Source organism: Toxotes jaculatrix, chromosome 21, assembly GCF_017976425.1.
Source record: "Toxotes jaculatrix isolate fToxJac2 chromosome 21, fToxJac2.pri, whole genome shotgun sequence".
In the NCBI taxonomy this organism is placed as follows: Eukaryota; Metazoa; Chordata; class Actinopteri; family Toxotidae; genus Toxotes; species Toxotes jaculatrix.
The window spans coordinates 9,073,371-9,085,331 of NC_054414.1; the positions used below are offsets into that span (position 1 = coordinate 9,073,371).

The 11,961-nt window shown below is 39.0% G+C and overlaps 2 protein-coding genes across 2 annotated transcripts; one reads left to right on the forward strand and one right to left on the reverse strand.

The window, feature by feature from the left end:
* The first annotated feature begins 1,672 nt into the window (after positions 1-1,672).
* LOC121201451 (interleukin-21 receptor) lies at positions 1,673-5,540 on the forward strand. The gene is made up of 8 exons (XM_041067289.1): positions 1,673-1,875; positions 2,604-2,730; positions 2,828-3,030; positions 3,158-3,327; positions 3,977-4,154; positions 4,307-4,412; positions 4,517-4,595; positions 4,670-5,540. Exons 1-8 carry the CDS (start codon positions 1,776-1,778, stop codon positions 5,105-5,107), a joined length of 1,401 nt encoding a protein of 466 aa, XP_040923223.1. The 5' UTR covers positions 1,673-1,775; the 3' UTR covers positions 5,108-5,540.
* ube2ib (ubiquitin-conjugating enzyme E2Ib) lies at positions 5,534-11,703 on the reverse strand. The gene is made up of 7 exons (XM_041067290.1): positions 11,434-11,703; positions 9,558-9,636; positions 9,359-9,442; positions 8,886-8,958; positions 7,707-7,816; positions 7,343-7,422; positions 5,534-6,343 (listed from the first exon to the last, which is right to left on the reverse strand). Exons 2-7 carry the CDS (start codon positions 9,621-9,623, stop codon positions 6,280-6,282), a joined length of 477 nt encoding a protein of 158 aa, XP_040923224.1. The 5' UTR covers positions 9,624-9,636; positions 11,434-11,703; the 3' UTR covers positions 5,534-6,279.
* Positions 11,704-11,961: the final 258 nt, after the last annotated feature.

Genomic DNA, 11,961 nt, shown 5'->3' on the forward strand with positions numbered 1-11,961 from the left:
GATGCACTTGAACTGCAGCGAGCTGTAGATGGAGGCAGCTGTATCAGAGTATCTGCTCTTGCACAATATAAAGACTTGAAAATACTTTCATCTCATGAGCTTCATTGCTCATCTCAAGCACGTTTTCAACACAAGTTAAAGCTGCTTCACATGAGAAGGTAGAAAGTCATTGTGGTTTCAACTAAATAAAATAAGCCTATGTGGTAAATAGACACTGACATAGATATTTTTGAAAGCGAAAACACAAATTAAACTGAGACTATCTGCATGTTAGCATGTTGACTTTACTTATTTCCTGTTCTAATTCAACAGTACCTGGCCACAAGTGAGCATGCAGTCTTGCAAAATGAATTTAACTATAATTCATGTTTTGCCCTTATCAGACTGAAAAAGCCAGAACAAAACGGAGCTGGCACTCCATTTGGCGTTCTGATGATAACTCTCTCTTGTTCTCTTGCTAACTTTACTTCATGCACCTTGCACAATCTACAACACAGTGAGACGCAGTCTGCTAGTGTGCAAGTTAGTGTGTTTACGAACTCTAAATCAACAAAATCTCAAACCTCAGAGGAAGACATGGACTTCACTGTCATGTTATCTTTTTACAGAATCACTACAACAGACAAGAAACATTCAGCCCATCTCCTGTCAGTGCACTACAGGTTGCACAACACTCTTGTGGGTTGCTCAATAATTAATGTTACTCCAGTTTCAGGTTACCCCAGACAGAATTACCAAAATGTTGTGTCCTACATATTTTGACAAATCAGATGACACCAAATCACATCAAAGGAGAGCAATGGCATGGAGCGAATCCTGGCATTTACTGTTGGCATGTTAAGCACTTATTTAATAAGTGTAGCCAGAAACAATCCACCAACATCAACTGGATAATACGAAGCTAAAATACATTCACAGCTGGGATTCCTCAGTGTAAGTCACTTTGGCGTGTTATTTAGTAAATTCAGTTCAAAGTGGACATCTCTGATGTAAAATCTTTATGCAAAAAAAAAAAAGTGCAACAATTTATTTTATTTTTTAGTTCACAGTGTGATATTTGGGACACTTGAGTGTAATTGTTCTTTTTGTATTTTAAATTTGTATGATTTAAGGAATGTAATGTCTAGCAGACGTTACTAAAACAGACCTCCTACTCTGCAGATTTATTTCAGTTGAGTGATCATACAGTTTATGTGACACCTGTTGCTTCTCCATTGTTTGTGTATGTTGCGGTGTCTTATCAGCTCAGCAGCTGATCAAAATGAATCTCACAACAGTGGTGATAGGTATGTCCTCTAGCTGTGTGCCTATTTGGCAGATTACTGTAAATGAAAAAATCTCAAGGATACAGTAAGATTGCATTTTGATGCATGCCAGTATTACTGTGAAATATCTCAGCAGAATGGTAATACATCTAGACCCAGAGCATTTCAGATTCTGTGTATGAATTGCTATTTAAATCCCTTAAATGTGGGTGTAGTATTGATAAATGAACTATTGCTTAACCACATTTTCTAAAAGGACATACCAAACTCTGCTGCAGTATGACTGAAGACAGCCTCACCCCCTTCACACACATTTACAACTGCTGTCTTGAAAAAGCACATCCTCTCCTACCATAACATGAGTGATAGCTATCAAAGTTTAAACACAACTGACACCTCCCTCTCTCAGTCTTCATTAAGGACTGTTTTTACAAGAGCTTCACAACAGCATGAATTAATCGAGACATCTCTGTCCTCTCAGCTGAGGTTGTGTCTGGGTTGGCTGGTACGATGGAGAGCAGTTCTGCACCGAGGCTGCAGCTGATGGAGCTGATTGCGTTTCTGCTTGTGGCTACCAGCATTGGCTGTCTGCACGGACACCGTATCACAGGTTGTGTCTCTGCCAGTATTTTTAAAAACCTGATACACTAAGTGATTGGAAAGGACCTCAGTTATGGATTTGGGTGAGAAGGATGACATGCCTTCTTCTTATTGGGAAACTATAACTTTGTATTGATGTCTTTTTATTGATATTTATCACTGGAGAGTTGTGGTGTAATGTAAAGTGTAAAAACCTAAAACAATCTATCAATTAAGGTTTTTCATGTTCTAATAAACAAAGAACTAGTTTTAGATCTGCAGTTTAAAATGTAATGATAAGTGATCAGTCATGGATACTAATAGTACTGACTGAAAGGGGGGGGCTTCTTGCTAATAGAAGAAATACACAAAGACATAGGGGAAATATTTTTTAAAAGCACTTTGAAGTTTTTTTTCTGAAGTTAATGTGAAGCCCTCTTAATTTGTGGCCATTTGTGGCGACCATTTTCAATGTACATATGGTACTGCTTTAAGCCAAACTTAAAACAATGCTGCCAGAAAAAAATGTGAGCCCATCTTTTAAGCCTGCATTCAAGTTTAGAGGGTATTCACCAGCCAAAGGGATCCTTAACTAAAATCCGTTTGAGTTCTTTTTACATATGTGTAGTTTAACATCCTGATATCTAGCATAACCAAGTCATTTCAGGGATACAATACATTCACACAGTGACACAGTGACTCCCAAAAGCCCAAATAAAACATTGCCTGTTTATTTATTGTTTTTTTGTTTTTTTTTAGGTGACCACAGTCTTTGTTGTGTGAATGATTACCTGTCCACAATCAACTGCACCCTGAGCATTGCATCTTTAGAAAACACCTCAGACAGCAACAGCTCCTACAGGCTCATTTTCAAAACATTCTACCAGTGAGTCGCTTTTTTTAATGATGCATATTAATGACGGATAACTTTAAATGCGATGATATTGTTTCTCATTACTGCTTCTCCATTCTTCATCACGCAGACAGACATTTGTGTGTACGCTCACAAAGACCAGTGAGGATTATTTCTGCTCTGTTAAAACATCTGATCCCACGCTCGATGACGAAGATTATTTTGACCCCTATACGGATATAGACACCTTTGAAATCTCACTCTGTCACAACCAAAGAGATGGATCTGAAATCTGTGACATCCTGGATGACAAATACACACCTTCAACAAACAGTGAGGAACATAATGATTTTGGTTTGTTCTCACAACCAGACGCAGAGAACAGATTCACAGATGTCTAGCTTTTTTAAAAACCTGCCTTTGGTGTGTGATGTTTGTCTGTGCTGTGTCCTCTCATCAGTTAAACCAAACGCACCCTGCTGCCTCTCAGTCAGCCACAACTCAAGTCAACACCACTTCACCTGGAAAAGCACCTATGAGAAATTCGAACCATACACCAATCTGGTCATCAACCTCCAGTATCAGCTCCATTACTTCAAAAGAGGAGACAAACATAACGGCGGCGACAGGGTATTTTTTCTTGGGAAATATTTTAGTTGAAAATTACAAAAAGCAACTTAATCTATTATTCTGTTCCTAATTCTGTTCCTTTTCAGATTATAAACTATCAAACAACCACTGCCCACTGTCGACATCAGTGTGGCAATGGTCTGTGCATGCTGAGAAACTTGGCTTTTACTTGACTCACGGGTCTTTCATACCTCAGACATTTTGACTGCCAGAAAAGGACACATTTAACTACTTTAACTAAGAATATAATGATGTCTCTGTTCCACTCTGTCACAGTAAACATGACCAAATAAACTTGTTAATTACAATAACAAGCTTCTCTTCGTACAATGAGAGTCTGCCACAGGACTCCTCTACAAAACCGGGCCTTGAAATGAAACAATAATGCAGGACTGGCTTGATTTATGATATTATTCATAAATAATGCATTTAATCAAATTACCAAAACTCAGCTGACAGTGCTTTCCCTGCTACGACGACACATCAAAAATATCTGCTGTGGAGAAAAGTCATTGACGGGATATGCATGATAAGACTGACAGCTGACAGATGCTGGAAAAAAGAAACTTAGAAATAAGCAGGACATACAGGACATTTCTCTCCTTTGCATAGTATCATTACATTCTGCCTTGTTTGTCTTTTCCTCCAGGTGAGTTCACACCATATTAACACAGACAGAACAAACTTTTCTGTGGATGATAATATATTTTTGCCAGACACCGAGTACGCTGCCAGAGTACGGTCCAGTCCTAATCAGGCTTTTTATGAGGGACAGTGGAGTGACTGGTCCTCTGAGGTTCACTGGAAGACGGAGTCAGCTGCAACGCGTGAGTCCCCCCAAAAACACACAGTAAAAGTACACATTTCTTCCACAGCTTGAAAGAAAACTGATGACAAAGCAGCGGTGTGTTACCAAACGTGTGTTCTAAACTTCTGTGCATTTCAACCCACAACTTTGCTTTTTTTTTTTTTTTTTTAGATTTGTCAACAAATACATTCAATCCTGAACTGGCTAAGAAGGTGTTCATCCCCTTATGTGTGATGGTACCACTCGTCTTACTGTTGTGCTACGCTCCTGTTAAAAAGTAAGCATCTCCTCCACCTTCGAATCCCCAAACACAGCACAGCAAATGCCATTTTCCAAAAACAAATAAAACTATAATGTAATCTTTATATTCCTCATTTACAGATGGAGGCAAAGTGCCTTTATCCCAACTCCAGAACCATATTTCCACACCCTGTACAGTGACTGCCAGGGTGATTTCAAAGTAAGTTAAGCTTGCCACATAAAATACCAGCAATTATCTCATGAGAATGTCATTAACCATGACTATAATTTTAGAGCTGGGTGATTACGCATGAAAACACGTCAGACACACTGAAAACAGAGGAATCACTCCAAATTGACGTCCTGATTAAGTGTGCAGATGTCCCCAAAGAAGACAGTCAGCCTCAGTTACACCACCACTTGGTGGAGGGCAGCGCATACAGTAACATTATTGACCCAGATTCGCCTCTCCTGGGCATCCCTTACGCTGTGAGCACCATGGTTTCACTGCCAGCTTCAGAGAGCTGTCAGCCAGGAAGCCCTGCTGAGGGAGACTCAGGGTGTTGGCTCTGCAGTGACACATCTCTGGATAAGGACTCTCCCTGGTACTGTAACGAGTATTGCACCCTGAGCGCCTTCCAGCAGACTAGAACAGCCACAGCAGACCACCATGAGACCTTGTCAACTAAATCTTGCCCACAAGGGATTATCAGAGCCATTCAGGAAACATAAAATGATGTGTATGTTGTTACCAGACAGTAAAATAATGTGAAACTTAACTTTAATGTTTGACACAAAAGTTCAACTTCACACATCTACACAGGGAAATGTAATCCTTCAAAAACCACAACTACATCAAGCTTCAGTTACTGTAAATGCTTTACTTTTGTTTTTAGTTTAGTAGTGTTTAGCCATTTTAACACTTTGTACGTGTTTGTAAAATATTTTCACAGGATCATGCAAAATACAAATTATATAAAATATCTTAATACCCTTTTGCTTGCATCAAAGCTGTAATGGACCTGCAAATTGTTCTCAGACGTTAGGGAAATATATATTTTGAGTACTTTTTCTTTATAACTGAGCTGTTTGTTTAGTCTGAAACAAAACAAATAGCTCAGCTGATCTTGCTTGTATATTTTTGTAATAAAGAAAATGAAACGGTTTTGTAGAAAGTTTTATTTACGCCAACACATACATGAACAAAGCACCATATAACCTTAAAGTCTGATACAGAAGTAAGCCTACCTGCCTTAGTCATTGTGGCCATTTTTATTTATTCCATAGCAAACACTCTGAATAACAAAAAGACAGCCAAGGCAGCAGATTCTATCATATATTACAGCATGCCGAATAGAAAACCTGGGAAAGAAAATTAGACAGAGCCATCTAGAGACACTAGTGAGATACAACAGTATAAAAGTGCCATTCATTATACAGCAGTTGAAATACTGACAATGAAATAAGCTAATTTTACATTAATTTTTATGGAAAATAAAGGGAGAAACAAAGGAATAGACCCTGTGAAAGAGGAAAAATAAAACAAAAAGACATTTTCTTCCTTGAACACTGATGACAGCCAGCTTGCACTGAGTTGATGAAACTGGTACCGAGCTGTGTCCCTTGCACCACATAAGACAATTAATGTTTAAAAAGAAATAACCAGGGTGCTGAAGCACCCATCCCCTCCCAGCATTATGCGCCAACCGGCAATTAAGAACAAAAAAAAAAACAAAAAAAAAAGATAGGTCAGAGGAGAGCGGATGGCACAGAATGTGTGGAGTTTAAATAGAAGTCTTTAAGCAAGTCCCGATGTGAGAGGAGCACATTCATTGAGAGGCTGAGCGGGGAGGTGATTCTTGTTAAACCCATTCCTTCTGCTGCAGCGGAGCAAGTCTTCGCCCTTACGAGGGGGAGAATTTTTTGGCTTGTGCTCGAACTCTTTTTTCATATTCTACTCTGTTTTGGCTGCAAAGGGTTTAAAAATAGCAGTTATCATGGTGTTCTGATCCCTTACTCAAATCAGAAACAAGAGGTATTTTCCAACCACGAAGCAGAGTAAAATAAAAATAATCAGATTTCTCTTTTGTCACATTTCCTTTCAAGTTGTAAAAGTGGACACCTTTTTTTTCTTTTTTTTTTTTTTTAAACGACCCCGGACAGATTATTTTTAATCCTGTAGACACGATTAAAATCAATATCTTCAGGATCGGGCAGTCCTGCAGCTTCTGCAGGTTTTAGATGCGATGCTAACGACGTCTGTGCTGGAGAATTTACTGCCTTGCAGTCAGCCACTTTATAGTTAATGTGTGGATTAAAATAATATGTGAAACATGACGCATTCACTCAAATAAAACCCATCCAGAACTCCAGTATGCACACACATACAAGCAATATTAACAGAAACATTCAGAGGTCATAAGGTCCCTGAACATGCTTCCACGTTGAACACTACAATTTATTTTTCAGGACCATCTCTTCAAGAGCACATTGTAAGATTGTTGTTGCCTGTCCTATTGATCACTGATCATCAAAATCTTGGAGTCACATGTGTCGTTGTGTTCTCATATGGACTAGTAATTCAATGACAGAGGAAAAAGAGAAAATTCAGTGTCCACTTCAGTGACTGAACTGATAAAATGAGATCTGCACGTTTGAGGACCTTGTTTGACTAAACTTGCCTGGTGTGGGATTTTTTGACCACATATATCTACTTTTGGCAGGGTGCAACAAAAAAAATCCACTGAGCAACATGTTGATGTCAGCTGCCTTTTTGGGAGTGGATGATAGATTCCTGGTGTATTGATAAATACGGTACCTCAAGATGTCTATGGTAGTGTAGTCCTCAAGTGACTTCTCACCTTCTTGGCCCTTTTCAGACACACTTCACTTTGTGTATCTTCTAGAAATTTTACATGTCAACATCATGTTTGAAAAGACGAAGGGTTGAAATCCAACATCACTTACCAGTAGATTGTGTAAGCCTCTGCTTGGGCTGGATCCTGGATATTTGGCTCATTTAGGAGTTCCTGGATACCTAATAAGATCTGTAGGATAAATGAGCCAGTAAGACAAATTGATGTTATAATAAGCAATTCATCTATTCTTCTATTTTTTTCCATTTGGGTTAAATCTCACTAAAGGATTCAAAAATTCATATTTCATGATTTCTAAAACAGTTATCTTAAATTCAGTGATATGGGCATTCTGAGACATTAGCTAACCTGAATCTACTTGTGTGTGAATTTATTTACCTAATTAGATTTAGGGATACAGTAGGAAACCAAAGAAAGAAAAGCCCAGTGATGTAAATGAGGTGTGCCATCCAAACCTGCTTTATTGTGATGGCCGGTCTCCAGTCCTTGTCCTCCTCTAGAATAGATAGGCATACTGTGCCTGATGGGTACACATTTGGATGGAAGAGTGGAGGCTCAAATTTACCTGAAACACAATAAAATGTTAAGTGCACTTATGTTCGGATCCATTACAAACATCAGACAAGATGAGCAAACTTCACAAATGTCACTGGGCTTTTTCGCAGTGTAAACGGAATGAACCTTTCCACCAGAGGCAGCAGCTTCAGATGTTCACGCCAACACTGCCGTAACATTATTTTAATGTGACATTCAGACACCACAACTATTAGCCGAGCTATTACACAAACTGTACGTCACAGTGCCCTGGCATTGTGTGCACCCATAGTGGCAATGTAATGCTTTTGTTCGCAAAGTGGCCACCACTGTGCATTAGGTAAAATGCACTGTCACTGGAAATGCTAAAGTAAAATGGATGAATGTGTGAAAGCCAATTAACATCACAATCATCTTATGAACAACAATGGATGGATAAAATTGCGACCTTTGCTTTTTGATCAGCATCAACAACCTTTGCAAAGTTTAAAAGTCATTGACAAACCTTTAAAAACAAAGATTATGATGAGGAGGAAAAATGTTTTTGCTTCTGTGCTGAAGGGGACAATGCAGGTGATTCAAGCCAAGGTGTCAATCTGGTCCAACCCTGCTCAGAGGAGGAATCTCGAACACAGGTAACTACTTTGACTAGCGTTGCCTTAAAATAATTATATTCACCCTTTAGCACACTCTGGTTAAGTTTAAAAAAGAGATTTTAAGGATACTTCAACTCTTGTTTGAAGAGATCTATGATTCAGTTTGGCCATGTGCCAACTGCAATGGCCATTACAGAGAGTTTTCAGAGTTGACACATTGGCAAGGAGAGTATGGAGTCTCATTGGGGGGGATTCCTATGCTGCTGAGCTCATGTGGGCCATTTCAAACATCAGGCTTAACTGTTTTCATTAATGTGATTGTCAGTTAGCAATCAAACAAGCCAGAATGCCAGCTTCAGGACAGAAGCTATGTCTGGAAATGCTAAATGTACTGTACTGTACACCTGCCAGGTGGACAGAAATGGCTTGGGTGGACAGAAAAAACACTACTATCACAATTACAGCTGCGTTTACAGTGGTCACAGGTCAGACACTGAAACTCACATTTTGGAGGTGAAGAAGGATAGTCATCCTTGAACAACATGCGCAGTTTGAACAGGCCTCCTTCCCATGGAGTCTGAGGTGAGAAACAATCGTTAGAGCAGCTTAACAGACATTCAGGTCATATTCACATAAGTTTCCACCAAAAATGACTCTTAAGACCTTGTTATTCTTTCCAGTTTTAACAACAGGCTGGCTGTTCAGGCTGTTACTATGGATGATTAGATTTTCACACCCCTTTTGTTCATGGCAAATTTGGCTCAGTACTTTTGTTGCTATTAACCACATATGCTGACACAATAAGAGATGCAAGACATACCTCTACAACTATATAACAGAACATATTTAAAACCACACATGCTCTTTTGCATCTGCTGCAGAAACACCACTGTCTTATCAAGTTCGCTGTGTTCCGTTTAGCGGTGGCTGATATGTAAAGCAAAGATGTTCCATATGCAAACAGATAAACACATTACCCCCTTTTTGCCAGGAATAGCACATTCCCAATTCATGAGATTCATTGTTCCATCTGGATTTTTTGTTGGTACAGCAACAAATCCCTGAAAAATTGAACAGGAGAGTACAAACAGTTAAGACATCAGTGTTTACAGGGTGAACATAATGACAACTCAGAAAGACTTTCAGAAATGATACATCTTCAAAGACATGACTTACAAAGGGATGGTCCTTCCGCCATGCCTTGCGCTCCTGGGCAAGCCGGCTCAATGCAATGCCTGACATGATTTGTGAACTCCTGTAATGAAAGAATGTCAGATCAATAATATGTAACTGCTGGTCAATTAAGTCATTTATAAAGCGAAAAAAAAAAATCCCCTAAATTTGCAGATCACAATCTCACAACCAAACTTTAGTGCTTTTCCCTCCTTTGAATCAATGTTACAACAAACATCTTGGGGTTTTTGACTGGTCTGACAAAACAAGTAGATAAAAATGAAATGTTGGAGGTTTAGGATGGGCATTTTCTCTAATTTCTAACACATTACAAAATGAAAATTTAATAAAAGGGAAAAAAATGTTAGATTAATTCACAAAAATAATCCTTAGTTGCTGAGCTAATGGTTTGGGCCCATTCTGGTAGTTTCTGTGAGCCTAAATACAACATGATATAAACACCCACATTCTGCAAAGAGGTGTGAACAGTAAAACTACAGCACGACAACGTACATACTTCCATGTTCTTATAAACAAACATAATTTTGGCTCAGTTTAAACAGGTTTGATTTGTGGAGAGCTTCTCAAACATAAGGGGTTCAATCAACATGAGTCTGTGATACTAGCAATGTGAATACAAATACTAAGAATGAAAGGTAATCTACTACCTTTCATAAAAAGATCTGAAGTAGTATAATTACAGTATTAGAGAATGTGACATTGTCCATGTATTGAGCTCCAATAATCAGCTACATTTGCATATCTATACAGAACTTCCAATACACATTCTTCTCTGCTCAAGTGAATTAATTAGTTCTTCCTCTGTAGTTGAACGTGTGATAATCTGTTAAATCACCAGAATTCAACTGTAGTTAAATACTACTGAACCTCTCTCCCTGGTGCAGCATGTGACATGGTTTGACTGTACTCACTTTAACTTGTCTTGATACAGAGGTGGCTATACACCACGGTGTTGCCAGTGCACTTAATTGCTCATTAGAAGCTCTAATTAGACCCTCCACTGGAATGTCTAACGATCTCTATAGCAACGATGCTTTGGAAATAATGACAGCGAGGTAAAGCAACAAAGCGGTCCTAGCAACAATTAATAACTGCCCACTTAGTATTTTCTAACTTTACAGCAGTGGCGCTGCTCTCAATATTAAAATTTACGTTCAACTTAAGACATAACGCAAATCAGTTTTTATCAACCTTCCAAGTAAAACGACCAAAGATATCATTTAAATCGACCTGTATTGAACGCTAACAGGGCTAGCCAAGTTAGCCGGTGGTGGTACATGTCTACCAAAAAAAAAAAAAAACGCTTTCTCTACTCTTTACGCTCCCGATGTTTAAAAATTAAAACGGGACCCAGGAAACGACATCATTAACGTTTCATTTCTTTCATGTTCGTTGAGCTTTAGTGTAAACGTGCTGTCAACGCCAACGTTCACAAACTGTGTATCAAAGCTATACGGTTAGCATGCTAGCCGGTTAGCTTGAAAGCTAACTCATGTGCGCCAGAATCGTGCTACATCCCAACAGGCGCTGGCGCTGTTAGCGTCTGACACGGCCTGATGCAGCACAAAAATGCGCAATTGCACTTGATTTGGACACAATTTTGGATGCTAAAAAAGTGACTGCTGCCTTTCTACTTATGCTTAATAATATCAAGGCTGAAATAGAAAACAAGGATGCGAAATATTGGACAGGAATAAACCATACAATAACCCATTAAAAACAGAGACAAAGAACGCCAGAGCTAAAAGGCGCACATTTGTGCATTACCAAACTAGCGAAAATGGCGCAAACCAAAGCGGGTAAAATATCATGATACACGACAAAATTAACATGTTCCGTAATCACAGTGTACTCCTACCTTTCAGTATGGCTGCACTGGCTCTGGTAATTAAGCGAAATGAATTAATGGTGCTCAAATCCCGTTAAACCTTGTAAAGTTTCCCTCCTGAAAAACCAACCGCTCCGACCCAAGCCAGACACACAAAACAGCGAAGCGAAGCAGTCATCCGTCTATTACTTCCGTCTTTGCTTAAATACCCTTAGGAAGAGCAGACTGCACGTCTGTCTTTTAACAGTTTGGATTTCAGCGTATATCTCTGCCAGTGACAAGTATGCAGTCGAAAGATTTCACCCGGTTACTTGTTTATTACTTTCAGTTTCATTAAAGCAGCACAGCTTCAGCTAAAAGCCCTCAGCACATTTTAAGAACCTTTAAGCCGTTGATTTATGTGCGCTCTGCGGTTGTTGCTCTTCGCGCATGCGTGCTGTGGCTGTCTAGTTACCTGTTCAAAAAATAAAACAAGGAAAACTTTTTTTTTATTAGAAATATACGAGAGGCGCATTATATAACAGTTAGATTACCCGTTGTTCATAACAATTTTTATCG

What these genes read in the sequence shown, in the direction of transcription:
- LOC121201451 (XM_041067289.1), top strand. Translation starts at nt 1,776, where the DNA reads ATGGAGAGCAGTTCTGCACCGAGGCTGCAGCTGATGGAGCTGATTGCG. An exon ending in TGCTACGCTCCTGTTAAAAA is followed by an intron (nt 4,413 to 4,516) that starts GTAAGCATCTCC and finishes CCTCATTTACAG; the next exon opens with ATGGAGGCAAAGTGCCTTTA. An exon ending in ACTGCCAGGGTGATTTCAAA is followed by an intron (nt 4,596 to 4,669) that starts GTAAGTTAAGCT and finishes CTATAATTTTAG; the next exon opens with AGCTGGGTGATTACGCATGA.
- ube2ib (XM_041067290.1), bottom strand. Translation starts at nt 9,623, where the DNA reads ATGTCAGGCATTGCATTGAGCCGGCTTGCCCAGGAGCGCAAGGCATGG. An exon ending in GGCGGAAGGACCATCCCTTT is followed by an intron (nt 9,443 to 9,557) that starts GTAAGTCATGTC and finishes TCAATTTTTCAG; the next exon opens with GGATTTGTTGCTGTACCAAC. An exon ending in CGGCCATCACAATAAAGCAG is followed by an intron (nt 7,423 to 7,706) that starts GTTTGGATGGCA and finishes TTTATCCTACAG; the next exon opens with ATCTTATTAGGTATCCAGGA.